At 44.2% G+C, this 19,914-nt stretch overlaps 1 protein-coding gene across 3 annotated transcripts in view; it reads right to left on the bottom strand.

Annotated features, from left to right (window-relative positions):
- Window positions 1–3,246: 3,246 nt before the first annotated feature.
- Window positions 3,247–19,914, bottom strand: part of DNAJC16 (DnaJ heat shock protein family (Hsp40) member C16) — a 296,465-nt gene continuing 279,797 nt past the window's right edge. For all 3 annotated transcript variants that reach the window (XM_086922178.1, XM_086922179.1, XM_086922177.1), the window contains exons 14-15: window positions 8,215–8,382; window positions 3,247–6,144 (exon numbers count right to left, since the gene is read on the bottom strand). In XM_086922178.1, coding sequence (XP_086778304.1) covers window positions 5,745–6,144; window positions 8,215–8,382 — 568 coding nt within the window. In that variant the 3' untranslated portion in view covers window positions 3,247–5,744. The remainder of the gene's footprint in view (window positions 6,145–8,214; window positions 8,383–19,914) is intronic.

Here is a 19,914-nt window from a genome sequence, read left to right as displayed (position 1 = left end):
AACTTGCGACGAAAGGAGGGAGTTTCGGCTAAGCAGACCATTGACTAAGTCGTAATTCTCAGAGCGGCGGCCTAACACTACTAAGGCTGTCAGGAGAGAAGCCAGACGAAGTTTGTGGTTCTGCCCACTACCGAGCTCCCTTGAAGATGATGGAAGCGCCCGATAAGAAGATGATGGAAGCGCCCGATAAGAAGATGATGGAAGCTCCCGGCACGAAGATGATGGAAGCAACCGGATATCCGAAAATCTGCTACAGAAATCCAAAGACTGACAAAATCCTCAGATCAAAGACTATTGCACTTTTTATCGCCCTCCTCTTTTGCCTCCTCCTCATGACCACCCTCTGGATTGTGGAAGAGAACGCACCAGCCCATGAGACATTCCTGACCACTGCACAGCCTACCACCATGAAGGAACATTATCTGATTTCTCTTTCACCCCAACTCCGAGAAAGACGTAAGGAGTTTTGGAACAACTCCTTCGTGCAACTGCTGCACCAACACAATCTTGCTACCAATGCCACCAACTGCTGGATCTGTGGGTTGCTACCCCACGCCACTGGACATTCCATACCCTTCATCCCTTCGCCCTTCTCAATTCACGGCTCCTGCCTTGCTTGGCTGATCCTCTTGCAAGAAAGCTATAGGGATAATGCCACCTCCAGCAAAACTATGACACATTTCTTTCATGAGGTCTGGCAGAACAAAACGAAGAAAACTGCTGCACACTTCTGCCCACAGACCTCCAACGACTCTATCCACATGGACATCCCTGTCAAAGAACGAATTGAAATGCAGGTGTTTAACAATCCGACCAGACCCACCTTCTCCTACCTCCGGAAACGAACAGCTGCCACCCTGACTGTGGCCCTATCCGTCATCAACGTCACAGGCCTTATGTGCATCGAAGGGCTTGGGACACAGCTGGTAGGCCGCAGCGCTAGCCACATCACCAGAACTTTGGACTCCACCGATCCACCCTCTTTTGTCTCCTCTCCGAACATGTACTTTGTTTGTGGTACAAAGGCCTACACCTGGCTCCCAAAGGCTGGGGGGCACCTGTTTTATCTCCTTCATCCTTTCTCCGATCTATGTGGCTCCAGCGAATCACCACAGACAAAAACGAGCCAAGGACATTGAACAAGCCGACTCCACCAGAGCACAGTTCCTTGGTGCAATGAAGGGACTTGTTCCACTCTGGGGCCCGATGGCGAACAGCCGTGCCATCCGACACTTGACCCAGGCAGTCTAGACAACGATGAACATTACAGCTGACATCCTTGCGAACAATACAGCCGAGCTTCAAGCGGTCCGCCTGGTGCCTCTCCAGAACCGCCTTGTTCTGGATGTGGTTCTGGCGGATCGTGGAGGAGCATGCCGCATCATTGGGTCCAGCTGCTGCACATATATACCGGACAATTCACCCTCAGTGTACAAAGCCATCTTCTCCACAGACTTTCCTCAGAAGTTCACCAGGAGCAAGAAGAATGGTCGCTTGGTGGATGGTTCTGGAGTACTGTTAAGAACTGGGGATGGAGATTGTTTACGATTATCCTGATTCCTATTTTTGTAATATGTGGGTTCTGCTTAGGAATCCAATGCCTGCCGCCTCTGTGTTCACTATGTGCGAATTGTATCTGCCCTAAGACTGTGGACTTCGAAAAGGAACGCATGAGAGCATTGTACGATGTTGAGGTTAGGAATTTGATGAAGATAGACATCGATTAGACAAGTTGGCTAGATATGTTGAAAAGGGAGGACTGTTGAAATCTAGTTTGCAGCGTTAACATTATCGGCGCCATCTTGTCCCTTTTTAGGCCCATTCGTGCGCGTAAGCGGCAGCCATTTTGAATGCCATGGCTTCTCTGCCCACCGCCGATAGCCAGCGCGTCTCTCTCTCTCTCTCTCTCTCCTAACCTCGCAGGCATCCCCCGCGCGCTGACAGCCCCCGCTCTCACATGCTTGGGCCATAAACCCCTCTTCAGCGCAACCCTGCCTCGGAACCCCATCCTGTTCCCAGCCCAACACCTCCCTCCATTCCTTTCATGATCCCGTGCCCTTTGATAAAACCCCCTTTTCTCCGTGCCCGATTGTCCTGCTCGTTCCCAGGCCGCCACCTGGCCCTTTGGATGCTGTTTATTGCCCCCATACAGTAGGAAGCTTCCCCCATCAAAGGATCCACAAACTGATCAAAGCCCCCACCCCATGAGATCCGATCAACCACATGCATTCTGGGAATCAGCGGAATGCCCAGCTGCGTGACAATCATCACCTGTTGTGACCGGGGTGAGACTTCTACTGTAAATGTGTGTGGGAACGGGCTTGAAGTGGGGATTCCGAGGATGTCTTTCCGTACTTCAAAGTGTTTGCAAGAATGTGCCACATGCAATAAACTGTAATAAAGACCATAAACCTGTGTATAAGAGGCCAGGCCTCAGAGATGCGGTTAGAGCACCTCAAGAAGATACCCTGTTGTCTGAGTTGACGTGTTCTGCTCCGTCGGAATAAACTTCTGTTTCCTGCCTTCCAGTCTCCAGCGCCTGCCTCTTTGCTTGATAGATTGAGTGGTATTAGAGGCGGTTAGCGCGGGGCAATACTGAAAAAGGTTTTTGTTCGACATCGGCCCTACCTTTTTCCACATTAATGTAAGCCATGTCTGCATATGTGTGCGTGTTATAAACGACAAACTGATGGACACTGCCAATGAGTGTTCCCACAGTGACCCTAGTCGGAGGGAGTAAGGGAACACCAGCTTCAAAGAAGTGTGCAGCATTGTCAGGAGGCGAAAACTCTTAGGGTAACGTTACACATATGTTGTCTCTTTCCCGTTTCCAACTTAGCATCACGGAAGGAGGTGCATCTGCGCACAATTGCATTCTATAGCTTTAATATGCTTGTTTTTCTTTTTGTATCCTCAAACATAGTTTGATTGTGTACTTTGTATATCTAGTGTGTGGAAAGTGACTGCCCAATTCAACCAGTCAATTTTCTCAAACAGTTATTACATGCCACAACAAAGCGTGTTTGTTTCTTAATAAGCAATGATTTGTATCAAGCAGGTTCATTACAAAGTGTTTATAGAAATGCGCACCTAGTTCAACAGGGGGAGCACTTTGCAGGTAGGGTGCACATATGAAGCAATGTCAAATTTCCTTCCTAAGGGCACCACTCTGGTATACCACTGTAAAACATTACCCATGATCAAACTAAAGTGCCACTATGTCAAAATTAAAAACAGTCCACTGTGTCAGATCTTAAAATAGTTTATTTCAGCTTTAATGTACTCTGTTGGCATGTTAAACCAAAAAACACGAACCTTCAGTGCTGGCTTTTTTCCTAGGTAAAAAAAATAAAAATAACAAGAACAAATTATGAGCCCAAACTTGTAAAATAAATTAATATACATAAGTATAAAAAGTGCAAACTCCCTAACAGTGCACGGAGATTCTGGTAGGTGCACTCTCGTAGTAACCAGGACAGGATGTGCCACGCCAGTTCTGGGAATCATCAGATCATGAGTTCCTGGATGTCCGACAACCAGCTAATCATAGGACATATGGCTCATCAGTCCAACAGGCAGTCAATCGCAGAACACCTAAATGGCTAATCCATCCTAGGAAGTGCCCATCTGTCACAAGGAGTCTTATATTCAATTTGTCACAGGGCACCCGGTGATCCGTCTGTCACCGATCACCCAGCATCCTCTAACAGGTCACCCCGAGGCCTTTAAGTTCCGGGGCAACAGACAGCATGTCAACACAGACCTTCCACCAGCCTGTCATTTGCAGGTACACAGCAGCATTTGCAGGTTATGCGCAACAGGTCAAAAGTACTAGGGAACTCCTATAACCCATCTATTCCCAGACACTCAATGGCTCTTCAGTTCCAAGAAACTGACACTGGTTCATCCATCTAAAGGCAAATCTGAAGGACTGCTTAGGCCAGGTTATAAGACTGTCTTCGGGCCCCAGAAGTTCAATGAAAGCATGTGTTTACGAGAGGAAAGACCATCTGTCCCAGGAACTAACTCAAAATGGTGCAACTGTATCCTGATGTTCCGGTCTTTCTCAGCGCACTAAAATGCCCAGTCTGTTCCAAGGCACATAATGGCCCAGTCCTTCCCAGGGTGACTAATGGTTCAAGGCCTGTCACAGGTGACATGATTGTCGGCCAGTCCCAGGTCACTTGATGACTAGTCTGCCTCAGGGAACCTGATGGTCAGTATGTGCCGGCATGTTTACCTATGCAACCAATGGCCTGTCTGAACCATAGTTTCTATATTTTGCCTGTTAAAGAAAACGGAGACATGCAATAACCTGCTTCCACCAGGATATAGAAAAAAGCATCTAAAATAGGACCTTAAAACAGCTGTGATACTGTGTCCCAAGACATGCGCTAACCTGTCTGTTGCCAGATTAAGCAACTTCAACAGGTTTAGGAACATATTATAAGGCTTCAAAGAAAATTGTTTCTGCAATAGTATAGTACCTACCCTGCATGAAGGGGTCAACAGAATATCATGGCAAGTGACACCTGTGAACATACATAGCAGGGGGGGGATTGAAAGAGTTGAAGAAGAATGGTAAACACCACTTACAGTGTGACAGGTGACACAGTAGGAACCATAGCCTTGTTTCCAAGACCTTATCCAAAGTTGATATTCTTGGACAACAGATTTCCAATTCTCTAGGTAGTAAACAGGCATATAAAGACAAGATACATTTAAATAAAGAGGCCTCCAAAAACCTTTCACCAAGAACGCATGTGACTGCATCTGAGCAACAAATAGGGACAGAAGTTACAGAAAAACAATCATCAGTGAACAGACTTCCTTGATGCAAACAAAAAAAATAAAGTTTTTTTTCCTACTAAATCCCCCAGTGCACATTAATGGGAGTCGCATGGACATTAATTCTGGCTCAGATCTGCTTTTAATAATTACAAAATTCAAGAATTAGCCAGACCTGGTGAAATGCTGGAAAATGTATAACTGATACACAATTTCCTACACCACAGCTTTCTTTCCCATAACTGTTGTCCCTTGTAGTGCTCATCACTTTGCTGGCTTTAAACACGAACTTTTCCAAAACGAAAGTCAGATGACTGCTATTATGCAGGGCTGTGGAAAGTTACATAGCAGTGAAAGGCGGACTTTTAAATTCTCCCAGATTCTCCTTAAGGAAACGGAGAACATGCAGTCTAGCTTCATCATCTTGACTCTGATCACCAGGGGCTTCCTTTGCCTCTCTCCAGTAGATTAAGTTAATTCCAGCACATGATCACTCACCTAGGCCAATAACTGTTGGCACTACAAAGAAGCTGTAATCCCACATGATGATTCTATGAGGGCAGCATACAGCATCCAGCTGGTAAAGGGAAAAAAACAACACAAACTGAAACATACAATTAGCACAGAGGAGGAGGAGGCTGACACAAAAGGGCTGGTGGAGCGGGGCACTTGGCAGCAACGATGATCATCCTACACGAGCAGGGAGGGACAGGCAGAATATGCATCATCCAGGTCTAGCAGACCTCACAGGATCTATGGTCCTTTACAAGATCTCGGCTCTGAGCATCCCCTCCTAGGATGACGTTAATAGAGTCCTTGAGAGATATAAAAGTCTTGGACATGTGTCCAAGGAGACATCGACTACAGCTACAGATGTTTCCTTTAGATGAAGCATCCAAGAAAGCATTGTCCTTGTTGCACAAAACTCAAGAGTGCCAGATGTTCTATTTCATCCATCAGTCTAGTGCGGGCCAAGAAGGAATATAGAACCTCTGCAAGGAGCCTTCCAAGAGACGCTCCATCCAGAGAGATAACTTGTTCAATTTTCTTTTAATGAGACCAGGCCCTGAACTGCTTGATATCTTCCTAAGTCCTTCTCCAGAAGCTGGAGGCAATTCGAGTTCTTCACAGGCCCCAAGTGTTTTTTCTTCATCTATGGAGGACTGTGCCTTGAAGAGACAAAAGTATTTCTTGTGGCCATTTAAGGCCAGCACGTAGCCAGTGTAGTCACGTTCCAAAAAGTGCTCATCATACTGGTATGCAATTGAGGCCGCATCCTGAGCAAACTCCAGTAGGTATTCAAGCCATTCCCGATGCTTATCAAGGTTTAAAAAGGAAAAGTGCAGCGATCCGCTCCTGCAACAGCAAAAGATATGAAAAGTTAATTAAGAGTAAACATTATTGAACTGATTGTTGAATATGTAGCATCACTACTTCTTTGGGATTTGTTTAGAATATAGGGAATTTAGGAATTTGCCCTATTCCAAATGTCATGCTCCCAATGCTGTGTGATGTGTAAGAACAGTCTGTCTGTCAAACATATTTTTAGTGGAGCCACAAGCTCTTAAACAATAGAAAAAATCCTAATATCCATTAAATACATACTAAAACATTAAATATCCCTCAGTACAAACCTCAAAAACAGTCAAGGTACAAACTCTTTTAAAATCATTAAACATGCTCGTCAAGGCACAAGATACATCCATACATTTTATTCGGAACAGGAATCTCATTGCCACCAATCTTGACTTAATATTTTATTGTAAAAAATATTTTAATGTTAAGTCACTGAGTTAAAAAAAATTACAACAATCTAATAAGATATACATTTTTGTACAGTACATCTGCAACCCACATCTACACAACCCTCTTTCTTAATTCTTAAAGGATGATATTCCTAATGGGTGTGCATAAAGTGGCTGTAGTCCTAATATAAATTAAAAAATTGCACTATGCATGTGTAGATTTGTTTGCTCATGTATTCTTTTTAAAACATATTTTATTATTTTCAAAATCAGATATAGCACAGTTATTACATATTAGGGTCATGGACCGGGACCAAGGTATATATAGTGTCCTAAGATTACAATATTACATTGCCAAAAACATTTGAGTAGCAATTGACATTATTAGTTCTGTATACCGAATAAACGTACTAAACAAAATCACCAATCCCTCCCCCCTCCCGGGCATTATTTAGCTAGAAAGAAACCCCTAGCCCACCCACCCCTAGACTCATTACAGTTAAATCATTACTTATACATATATACCAAGACGTAAAACAGAACAAACCTTTAGGTCAAGTTTGGTATTCCTACAAAATATATATATGTATGGGGTCCTAATGAGGTCTGTCGTTCAGTCATTATGACTTTGCATCTATTATTATTTGGAATGGGCACCCTATGTTATTCAGTGCAGCAAAGGTTCAGCAGACACAAATTGCTCCATCATCATATACCATTCCATGGCTATCAGATCTTTCCTAAGGCCTCTGTTTTCCTCTACATAACGCCGTACTGTTGGCCCTACCCAAACACACCACTTCATTATGCCATGTTAGTACTGACGGAGGTTGCGGGGAATTCCATCTCATTGTGATGGAACTTTTTGCCAAAATAAGCATTAAATTGGCAAACCTGAGTTGCGTTACCTGTGATTTGCGTTTTTTACAAAGCTTGTCAGCTCATGTATATATGGAAAACAAGCTTATGAAATCCAGGTTTCACATAATTCGAAAACGGAAGGCTTAAAGTGCGAATATCAAAGAGCCCTTTCTCTTGAAATCCTCTAACCCAACTCAGTAATTTTTCTTTGAGTAGGCTAGGGCTTTAGCAACATTAAAGTTCTTGACCTTCAAGGCACCTGCCATTGCATATAACTGCATCCTTAACATTTTTTCCAAACTGAGTTTCCTTTTAATTATGTTGTCTTTACATAACGTCAGAGCAGCCTAAAATTGCCACGTTATCAGTTTGCTCCAAAATCTCGGTGAGCTTACTGTGGATATTTCAGTAGGGATAGCAGATTTTTTAGGCAGTCACCTTCCATCTTTTCCCTATCTCGATAATTACTACGACCCAGCAGTTCCACTCCATACAAGACCTGCGGGCAACCACTGCTTTATAAGATTCTAAGAGTGTATGGAGCGATGGACCTCCGTAATCTCGCTTACATTTTCCTAGGCGTCCAATTGTTAAAAGGGATTTGGCATTTAAGGGGAACCTTGAAGAAACACAGCTCTTCTATAATCACAGGGTGTGCAATTGAGCTTTAGGAGTCCTTATTTATGAGTAGATGTCGCAAGGCAGTCTCTCATCCTCTGACAACTAATGGCCGCCTCCATAAAGTGGGAATAGGAAAGATCTAAATTACCCAATAAAAGAGAAGAAGAATGATGACAATTTTGTCCACAATTATACTTACCCAGTAAATGTATAAACTTCTTGTGCAAACCTCTGCAGCAAGCTAGCTTTGGTCGAGCTGGAGACAATAAGAACCACATTCATGTGCCCAGGCCGGAGGCGAAGTAGATTACTAGTATAATTCACATCTGTCAATTCAGTCACTTCCACAAAGCCCTTTCTTGGGATCCTACAGAAAGGTACAGTAACAAGGAATAAAATGAGGGTTGAACAGGGGCATAAAACAAAACAGTGCAAGATCAATAAGCCTGAGCCATATACAGTTTGTACTTTTTTTCTTACTGATACCCTTATGTTCCCTCAGCTCTGCAGTAGCAGAAAGAGGAGACAGACTGTCACTTCCGTTTTTTGTGATTCAGTTTATACTGTTAATGTTTAATTATTTTCAAAGTAGTCTTCCTTCTCTGTTTATAAGAAATGGCAGAAACATATATTTTCCAGCAAAAGAAAACAATGACTAGTCTAGATCTGTGATTCCATACTGGAGGCTTAAGGTTTTGCCTGATTTTTATGCAACTTGGCTATTAGTACATATGAATTTTCATTGGAATAGACTAGCCGTCAACCAGGGAGCCAACTTGATATTCATCAATTTGGAATCTCAGCAAAATCAGTGAAAAAACAAAAAATAAATGCTCTGCAACACTTCTCAGAAGTCAGTTCTACTTTGTTGTCCAGCACCCTAAAGGTCTGAAATAGATAAATGTTAAGTAAAAATTGTATTGAAGTAAATGCTGATGCTTGAAAAATGAAGCTAGTGCTACAGAACTGCAGGCCCACAAAAGGCTTCATCCCTCATTCCTAGTCCAAACAGCAAAGCTAAGTAAGAGTGCACTGTAGTCAACATAGCTGCTTGGAAAATGACCAGAAACATACAATCTAAAAGAATCAAAGCAGCAGTTACAGAGATCTAGTACTCCTGAAAGCTGTTCTTCTTAGTACCAATTGGAAACAGAGAAAGCCCTTTCGAAAAGGAAGGCAAGCCACACAATAATATATTTTTTTAAAGTAAAGAAGGGGGGTAAAAACAGCAGATCCAAACAATTCCTCATCCTCTTTTCGGAGTCCACAGAACTATGCCTGAAAAGATGTGACGTGAAGCTAATCCAAAACAGCCAAATTGGCGGCTAGCGAAAACCATGCTACATACAGAATATTTCTTAGCAATGTCATAGCAGTTTTTTGCATTAAAAGACATCTGGACATGCCTATTTTATAATCACAAAACTGTGCCAATTAGGAGGTCAAAATAAATGTGTCAGTTTCGCCACTGTCTGTTTGACTTCAACCTGTTGTGGGCATGCACATGCATGTTCTTTTTGTTATCTAGATCAACTGTGCATGAGAGGATGATGCTCTCCACTGCTCAGAAACCTGTATCCATTCCTTGAAATTTTTAGAGCATTCGACTACTTGACAGTCCCTGTAGCTACAACTGTACTGCTGCAGTGCTGTCTTTCTTGGAGCTGCACTAACGAAAGTGGTGGGTGTATTACTTGAATTATTCTAAGGCACTGGTGAATACTCAGGCCCCTTAATTTCTTTGCCCATCATGTCACCTCAGATAGGAACCAGCCATATGCAAGCCAGTCTTGGTCCTGCTCCAATAGGAATAGTCCAGCACGAACTGACTGGTAAGGTCCCCTCCGAGCGGAAAAGACAGCCCTGTTTCGACCTATTTGGACTTCATCAATAGTCAGTAGCCTATATCCTATGACACAGTGAGCACAGAACCCACTTTTGGGGATACCCGTCACACTTCAGCCAGTCATCCAGGAAAAGTTGGTCATCAACCCACAAATAGTTGACCCTGTTCAAATAAAGGTTGAGAACCCTGTGAGGATCTAGACAAGGCAGCCTCCCCTTCTCCTTAGGGAGGTGAGGAGGTGAATAGAATGTAGAAAGGATGGAATTAAGCCTCAGTCCACAGTACCAGACTGTCTGGAAAAAATGAAGTGAAATGAGGCTCAATAGACAATGTCTGCAGCTTCCTAGCACATCTAGCAGCCATCTTTAGAGGCAGGAGACGCAAAGGACAACTGTGTATAGGGTGAACACATCAGAAAGATGAGTAACACATTAACATCACACTGAGGCAAAAAAAACACCAAGGGCTAGGTGTACGACCATTTTTTGGCAGTCAGAAACAACAAATCGGGCCATTTACGACTGTTAAAAAGGGTTGTAATATGTACAAAACCTATTTTGCGAGTCGGTAACCTATTACCAACTCGCAAAATTAGGGTCTACAAGTCGCTTTTGAGAAGGGGCGTGCCAAGTGCGTCCCTTCCCAATAGCAAGTCGCAGGGGGATTTAAGAATGTTTTGGGACAGCAAATGCAGGTGCAAAACAATAGCAGTTTATCACCTACTTCAAGAAGGGGGTAAGGCAGTCGCAAATGGGGAGAGGTCCCCAGGGGATTCTTCCCCTTCATGAATGCCTGCAAAAATATTTTTTAAGAGCAGGAAGGGGTCCCACGGACCACTGCCTGCCCTTAAAAAATAAAAAGAAAACGTTTCATTTTTTTCTTTTAAACGCATTCCACCTTCCTTTATGGAAAACATGCTGTATTTGAAGAAAAAAAAGGGCTTTGTTTAAAAAGGAAGCACAGACATGGTGGTCCACTGTCCTCAGCAGGCCACCATCCCAGTGTTTGTAGCCCATTCCCATTGAGTTGCAAATTGTGCCCTGCTTCACAAATATCGATGAAGCAGGTCATGTGCAACCCCACTGGATATCGCGAAATGTGTCTGATACACATTAGTATTGTATTGTAATTGCATTTATATAGCGCTTACTACCCCTGACGAGCATTGAAGCGCTTTTTCGGCGAGTAGCACGCTACTCCAGGACCCATACAGGATTAGTGTTGAATTAGTATAGCGAAACATGCAAGTACATTTTAAGTGGTGGATAGGTTAGTCAGTTATTTGGATTCGGAAGGATAGCAGAAGGATAGAAGAGGAAAAGAAAGGTTTGTATTTATATAGCGCTTGTTACCCCTGATGGGGTACATTCCGTTCTGCAACTCGCAAATTGCAAGTCGCAAAAAAAACGCAATTTGGGAGTTGCAAAACGGAACGGTCGCACACCTGGTCCCAATGGTGGAAACAAATGGATCAATCACTTCAGAGAGTGCATACCTTTAAGAGACTACAACAGTGATGGCTGATGTGACAAAGAAAGGTTGAGGGGGCAAAAAATGTTCTTTAACAGAGCTCATAGCAAAGTTTTGAAGACAAGAGATAGAGCAAATCGTTTTCCATCAGAAAAACAAGGTTTGGGGTGATTAACTTCCTTCATGGGGCAACTAGAAACAAAGCCGACCAATGTCCAAAATAATCAGTCTAAGAGAGGGGCAGCAGTCTGATAAAATTGCATTGACTGCTTCTGCAGGAAGGTTGAAAGAGCTCAGATTACCGTACTCGGTGTCCAGCATGAAGGTGGAGGCTTTGGAGTTTCAAGTACACTACATGCTCCTACCTCAGTGAGAGGTGATATGCCATAAGTGGAAAAGGAAATCACAGGGACAGACCGGGGAAATCAGAGTACCATGCTCTCCGTGGCCGGTTAGGAGTGAAGAAGATCCTCTGCCTACAGTTCTGACAGGTTCCTCAAAATTCAAGGAATTGGGGCGATGGAAAGAAATACATAGTGAAATTAGAGGTCCCCACCTTAGATGGAACATGTCTCCCAGTGATCCTTGGAGTGGGAACTTCAGAGCGCTGAACTGAAGGCAGTGCTTGCTCTCTTGAGGGGCAAAAAAGACTATTGAGGGGTGCAAGAGAGAGCAAAGATGGGTTGAACCACCTCCTGGTAAAGATGCTACTCTTGATCTGCAAAATGACATTAATAAGATAGTTGGCCTGAGCGTACAGTAATCCAGACACGACTAGCCACACATCCTGAACCTTAGACTAAAACCACAGCCTTAGAGCCTGTAAACAAAGAGGGAGCACATCCACACCCAACCTGTTTGTTGGCATACTACATCTTGGTTCCATTGTTCATCAGGAGCTGTACTGACCAACCATGGGCGGACGGCATGAAAGCCTTGAGGTCAATCGCCTAAAGCTCAAGAAGGCTGATATGAAACTACTAATCCAAAGAAGACCAGAGGCCTCTGATACCCATCACATAAAGATTACTGCCCCAGACATGGGAGGAGTTGGTCTCCAGATTGACCACCTTTGATGGAAGGGACTAGGGCTTCACCACTGCAGGTCTGCAATCACCTTAGAGGAAATCCAAATGGTACCCAGTTCAGGGCCAATTGAAAACGGAGGTACCAGTGCAAGCATCTGGTAACAAGCATAGGACACTAACAAGATGCAAGAGGCCAGAAGCAGAACTGATCATCACCTAAATGGCCCGAACTCACTGGGAAGGAAGAAAGGCCTAAGAGGTTCAGCTCTGCCCCAATGAAGCGGAGACACCAGGAGGAGGGAGATTAATTGAAAATCTTGGTAACATGCAGATGGTATGACACTAGCAGCGACAATCCAGCCTTCAGCAGCCAATTGTCAAGGTACAAGAAACAGAAATCCCAGACCACCAAGATGTGCCGCAATTGCTGAAATCACTTAAGTGAATACTCGAGATGCTGATGACAACCCAAATAAAAAAACCCCGCTTGATAGTGGGTTGAGCCCACCACAAAACAAAGGAATCTCCCTAGCAGCAGCAGGGTCAGTATAAGAAAATATGCATCCTGAAAGCCAAGCGATCCCCATCCACTCTTCCAGCTCCAGAGCCAAGATGCAAGAGGAACTGCGCAAAGGAAAACACCCTGAAGGAGATCAAAACAGGAAGATCCAGGACAGACCAGAGGCCACCCACTTTCTCGCAAACAAGAAACATATAACACCCCTTCCCAATTTCATTTTTGTGGAACCAAGAGAGCAAGAACGTCATGGTGCAAGATATGGACATCGTCATCCGAGTGAGGACATGGGAAAGCTTGGGAGTAGGCAAGATTCAGATAGGAGATAACCTATAACCTAGCTTAACAATCTAAGAGATTTGAAAAAAACAATGATGCGCCATGATTGACTGCCAATATGTGACAAAAGAGATAGCACAAACCCACTTGCCCACAGTCATCCCTCAAAGGAGGTTTTGCAGAAGGGTAGAGAAATTAGTGGGGAGGTACAGGAGGAGAACTGTTGATGTTGTTGTCATAACAACCTCTTCGAATGTCATGTCCACTGAACCTGCGAAAGAACTAGTTTTGCTGCTGAACAGGTTAAGGGGACTGGCGGCATGACTAGCCCCTGTCCTTGTGGTACTGCTGATGGAACCAGATAGTGTCTTATCCCTGCTTCAAGCGCTCCAAGGGCGAGTCTACCTTCTCACTGAAAAATTAAGCTCCATCAAAGGGCATGGTCATTATATTTGCATCTCAAAACCAAACCCGCCATCTCCATGCTAATACGCTGGATATTTTGCTGTATTCTGCCAATCGTGCGCAACTTCAGCAAAACAGTCACAAAGGTTCCGAAATAACTTTTGCCTAATCTCTCACAAGGAGTGGGAATAGCAAATTGGAAGGCAAGTTATGTTTGTGAAGTGGTGGGCAAAGCTCCCTGAAGAGAAGACCTCTTGCCCATAACCTCAGTTCTCTAAAAGGAAAGAAGTCGGAGTTCTGCGTGGAAGACGAAGAAGCATGTAGAACAAGACTCTCCAGAAAGGATGAGTGGTCAAGATTTTGGGTTTCCAGGTCCCCAGTGATGACAGCGGGCGACTTAGGGATTCAATGTCAGAGAAGAAGCTGGCATTGCCCAAATGTCCGAGATGGGCTCCAAAAATGGCTCTTTGCAGGGGCGCTGTAGCTCGTCTGCTGTGAAGGCAGACTGTAAAATGTCTGTGAGGAGGTTGGCCTCGTTCTACTCTAAAGGTAATGATAGTTTAAGGATCTTCACTGCATTGTCAGCTGTGCATAAGGCAACTGATTCAGTGGACGGCTTTGAAGGACCCTTAAGATCAACCTCTGGGGAGGTGTCCAGGATGCTGGTGTTCTGCTGGGGAAAGACAGCCAGCAGCACAGTTTCCTGCGGCAAGCAGATGGCACACATCACTGCTATTATTGGCATTGTGAAAACGGATGTTGGAGTTTTGAATCCACCCCCAATCCTCCCTCCCACAACTCTGCCAAAGCAGACTTTGATAATTGTTGAGCTTTCAGTATAGAATTGTTAAGAACAGTTTTGTCTTCAGTAAGTTTTCTCAATCCTGCAGCAGATCCAAAGTCTGCATAGTTAGTTTTGAGAATGGTGCAGTAGGCGGAGCAAATGGTAAGGCCCCTGGCAAAGGAAGAGGGTCGACCAGGGTTAATCGGCACTGGGGACAGAGCTACTGGTGGAAGCCTGTTGTGAGGCTCGTGCTCTTCTTGAGGCCACAGGCATGCCACAGGGAGCCTTAGCAGAGAGGAAAAGAGCGTGCATCAGCCACCCATTGGATCTCCACCACATTTATCCCCAAAGTCGATATCGAGGCCGCAATTGAGGAATGAACCTCAAACTGGAGGTTTCACCTTTGAGCATGAGCAACATCACTAGGTTGAAGAAACCCTTGTGTAATGTTTCATGTACCTCTTCTGGGAGGACTTCTTTCTTTTGGAGGTAGCCCACATTGAAGACATAATTCTTCAATGGTCAAGGGTGAGTTGGAGTACGACCTGGCAGACTAGATCTAGCATGACACCACTTCTCCTGTAACTCGATTAACACCCGCACATTGAAGAGCTTCATTTTCCGCTTCTTGATGTCTTTGGCATGCATGCAGCTGCACATCTCACTTGACTTTGAGTCATGCTTGGGCTCCATGCACCATAGACAGACGGTGTATGGGACTGGTTCCAAGATTGTTTTAAATGTGCCAGAAGAATTTAAGATTTTTTAAGAGACCTTGTCTGTGCTGCTTGTGAGCACGCTCTAACTCTCTTCTCTGCTTATTGTCAATGAGTCTGGTGTTCTATAAGTGATGTGTTAGTGATTTTGTGCTAAGGGCACAATGTTTTGCCTACTTGACTGTATGTTGCAGGCCTTCTTCAGTCATGGATGGCATGCTCTTACCACCTATAATTGGGAACCTCAACATGAAATCAGCAGGGTGCTTGGCTTTGCTGGGTCTGTTGTTTTGAACTTTTAGTCCTGCAGGTAAAGGCCCCAAACCCTCTTTTATATGTTTGTAACCTCTCCATTATATGGAGCATTTTTAATTTAGGATTTCAAGATTGGTGACAACTGCAAATATTTTTCCATACAGGAAAAGATGAAAATGTTCATATGGCAAGAGGACATGCTTTTCTAACTTGTTGAGACTGCCACTGACATATACTATGATTTGTCGTAGGTCTCCAGCGATGGTTCTCTTTGTACCAGTATGGCTCTCAGACCCACCAACCTGACATCTACAATCATTCCAGGAATTTTTTTTAAGTATTTCATTTTCTCCACAGTTGTAGTCCAGTGCAAATCATATTGAAAGGAGACAATCAAATAGTTAATTAAAAAAAACACATCTTTTTTCCTATGGTCTCTAAAAGGTGGATTTCACCTGGCAAATTCGGAGATGTAAGAACCAATGTAGCTCATGAAACCCTCCTCCACCTGTTCCAACCATGCACTAAGGTGCACTGGCCTCGCCCCATACTATTGTGAGTGGCATACCATTATTTTCGCTGCAGCTTATATCTCACTAAACACATTACACCCTACTCCCCTACAGTCCCGCTGCTTGGCACACCCAAGGATCGAACGATGTGGGGGGCCTACACACTCTTGCTGATTTCTAGCAAGATGGTGTGATCCTCTCTTATGAGACACTTATGCTGGAAGAGGGCTTACCTCCAGGACAATTTCTTAGCTACAATTCATGGGTTGACATGCTGCGACGCAGTTGGGGTGATATTGCACAGAAACCTCAATTGCACCTTACAATTCAATATCTTCATGTCATGGGAACCAGCTGCCACCTTACTTGTTGGTTTGCTGACTCACTCCGTGTACATATTGATGCACCGCTAACATTGTTGCATCAGCGCTGAGAGACTGATTTAGCATGTCCCTGCACTGCAAAATAATGGAGTATTCTTTTAGTAGGCCCTACCTACATCCTTTGAAATGCAGCTTTATATCATACACAGGGCAAACATGACACCTGATAAAATCAATCACTATTTTCATAGGACGGATGCTGCCAGCCCTCGCTGCAATCAGCTTGTGTGCTGACATTCACAGCATGCCCCTCATTGCACCATTACTGGCGCAAAGTGACCAAGTATTCACATGTACGGGGAAACAACTTATACATAGTTGGAAGGCTTGCCTAGTAGGCCTTTATCCTAGGCATAAAAAACATAGGGCAGCCACAAGTTTTTTAGACTTCGGCTTATCAGTAGCAAAGCATCTGATTATCCGGTGCTGGAAGTCCCACAAATCGCCATCAGTCGAAGCCTGTACATGGTCTATCATTATTTGGGCTAGGGCAGAAGGAGTATCTCTATGTAGAGAAGACATCATAGGCCTTTGCAAATATCTCATTTCTTCTACTTGGAATTCCATGCTGATTGGCCTCTCCACACAACACTGCGGAGAGGCAGGTAGCTACTGACCTACCACCTACACTTGCTCCCGCGAGTGGAGGAACACCCGCACACCACCTATTGTTTTGATCTGTAATACAATACTATGTACTGTATGCAGTATACTGCGTTGATTGACAATTCTGGAGTGATTATAGGTTAGTGGAGGGGGACTGACACTAATTGTTGTTGCAACACATTTCCTCCCTTTCCCCATGCCCTGTTGCTGGTTGCAAAAGTTGATACGCGCTGAAAACATTTGATGCCACTAAAATACACTCTATGGTCAGAAATACAGTGTTGTACATGAGCAAATTGGATGTATTACTGTAAAGCAACCAGATAGCCTGTGTGGGGTTGCTTCTGCCTGGACACTTTTAGTCCCCTGCTGATATGTCATTATAAGTTTACTCCTTTGTTTTATTGTGAAGCCTGGATTCACCTCTGGACTCTCTTGCAGTTATACTGTGATTTACCGCATCCTAGTATTGTACTGTTTCTATATATGAAAACTTCATAGACAGATTAAAAAAAGAACCAAAGTATCTCACTATGCGTAGCAATGGTCTGAGTGCGGGACGTTTTCAGGAGCAAGTACAGAAACCAGTGAAAGCCATTTGTTTCCGGGCCAGGGCGCATACCTTGCTTCAATGACATGTGATCGAAGTATTTCAATGATGTTTAATGAAACAGACAGTTGTCTTAGTTAAGCATGTGCAGCTTGTAGTACCCGACAGACTGTCTATGGTCTGCTCTTTCAGAGATCTTCCATAACAACTATGTAACCGCTTTATTTCAACTAGTTTTTCATTACTGTGCATGACAAACTTCTTCCTGAAAAACCCTAGCATTGAACGAGACACTAAAGTTGAAACGCTGGTAGTAGTGTGCTGTGTAGAATTGTACAGCACTCTATCAGCCAGCACAGTGTCCTGGTCTTGAACAGGTATGAGCCTAGCCAAACCTAGGGACTAGTGGGACTATTGGAAAAGCCAGGTCATTTGTTTCCTGCAAAATCCAAAAATTTGAGGAGGAGGCTCTTATGTGTTGTGGCAAGTGGTTCCATGCTTTAGGAGCAATGTAGAAGAATGCTTGACCGATTGATCGGTTTTTCTGTATGCTTGAAATTTGTGCAAGTAGGAGTATGGATGATCAGAGGTGTCTGGACTCTTTGTGAAAGCAGATGCAACTGTTGAGGTATGCTGCGCCAGTGTTATGAAGTACCATGAAAGTGTGGGTGAGGAGTTTGAACTGTGTTTGTTTGTGAATGGGACCAGTGTCCTCTTTCCGGTTTGGTGTGATGCAAGTGCAGCGTGGGAGGTTGAGAGTGATTCTGGCTGCCAAGTTATGAATGGTCTGTAGTTTTCTGGTGAGTTTTTTTTATCCTGCCATAGAGGGTGTTCCAGTACTCCAGCTCGCCTGTGGACAGGGCTTGCTTCATGTTTTTCTAGGTGCAATTGGGAGCCATTTGAAAATCTTCCTCAGCAACTCCAGGGTATGGAAGCATGAGGTGGTGACAGCATTGACTTGGTGAGTCATGTTGAGTTCCCAATCGATGATGACTGTAAGGGTTTTGGAGAGGGGGTGGGGGTGGGGATGGGTGTCGGTCCCAGGTCTGTCGGCCACCAGGTGAAGTGTCAGACGTTGATGTGCTCTTCCCGAAGATCACGATTTTGGTCTTCTTGGTGATCATCTTCAGACAGTTTTAGTGAAACAGACCCAAATGGATTGCAATTGGGGTGATAAAGTGGTCATCCTATGCAAGCTGCAACTGTTGAGGTATGCTGCGCCAGTGTTATGAAGTACCATGAAAGTGTGGGTGAGGAGTTTGAACTGTGTTTGTTTGTGAATGGGACCAGTGTCCTCTTTCCGGTTTGGTGTGATGCAAGTGCAGCGTGGGAGGTTGAGAGTGATTCTGGCTGCCAAGTTATGAATGGTCTGTAGTTTTCTGGTGAGTTTTTTTTTATCCTGCCATAGAGGGTGTTCCAGTACTCCAGCTCGCCTGTGGACAGGGCTTGCTTCATGTTTTTCTAGGTGCAATTGGGAGCCATTTGAAAATCTTCCTCAGCAACTCCAGGGTATGGAAGCATGAGGTGGTGACAGCATTGACTTGGTGAGTCATGTTGAGTTCCCAATCGATGATGACTGTAAGGGTTTTGGAGTGGGGGTGGGGGTGGGGATGGGTGTCGGTCCCAGGTCTGTCGGCCACCAGGTGAAGTGTCAGACGTTGATGTGCTCTTCCCGAAGATCACGATTTTGGTCTTCTTGGTGATCATCTTCAGACAGTTTTAGTGAAACAGACTCAAATGGATTGCAATTGGGGTGATAAAGTGGTCATCCTATGCAAGCTCAAGCTGGTGATAGCCAATGTTCAGGTCAAAATTTGAAACAATCTGGGCATTTAGTAGGTGAATCATTCCTGTATCTGAGGATGTGTGTCTTTCCCACTGGACTGACATCTGGGGTAAGCAGGTCCACACAGATGAAGATACAGATGCAGAAATGTCATGTGTGCTGTTGTAGCTGGCGAGAAGACTTTTATAGAAAGAAATTGTAATTTAGATATGGAGCAATAAGGAAGCAGGACTTCTTTCTAGCATCAAATCGTGACCCTTAATGTGGTACCATATTTAGAATCTCTTCCATTTTAGTGGCTAGCATGATTTTGTGTTTCTCCCTGATGGACTGTTCACCTCTTTAAGTATAACCATGTATTATTGAGGAAGATTCACATGTCCATACTGCCTGACGTCAGGAGCTAGGCAGCCAAATTCAAGGACTGCAGACTCTGATAGACATGGCTTTGAAGTCTGTCAGTAGTTTTGGTCTGCAAGAGAGTCTATTGCGGCGTATGAGTGACAGACCTAGAAGGTCTAGGTACCACCCCTACCTCAGCTAGGCTGGAGCTAATAGGATCAGTTTGAGGTTGGATTTGATAGTTTGACAATCACGATACAAATGAGTAGAATTGGAGGAAAAGTGTAGATAAATGGTGTTGACCATCTTATCAAAAGGGCATTGCCCACTGAGTTACAGGTTGGTTCCCTGTAAACAAAATCTTGTTGTTCTTACTGTGTCGAATACATCAAATGCTGGGAATCCACATTCTCATAAAAT

Source organism: Lissotriton vulgaris, chromosome 5 (genome assembly GCF_964263255.1).
Source record: "Lissotriton vulgaris chromosome 5, aLisVul1.2, whole genome shotgun sequence".
NCBI lineage: Eukaryota > Metazoa > Chordata > Amphibia > Caudata > Salamandridae > Lissotriton > Lissotriton vulgaris.
This window is presented reverse-complemented; position numbering and strand designations above follow the sequence as displayed.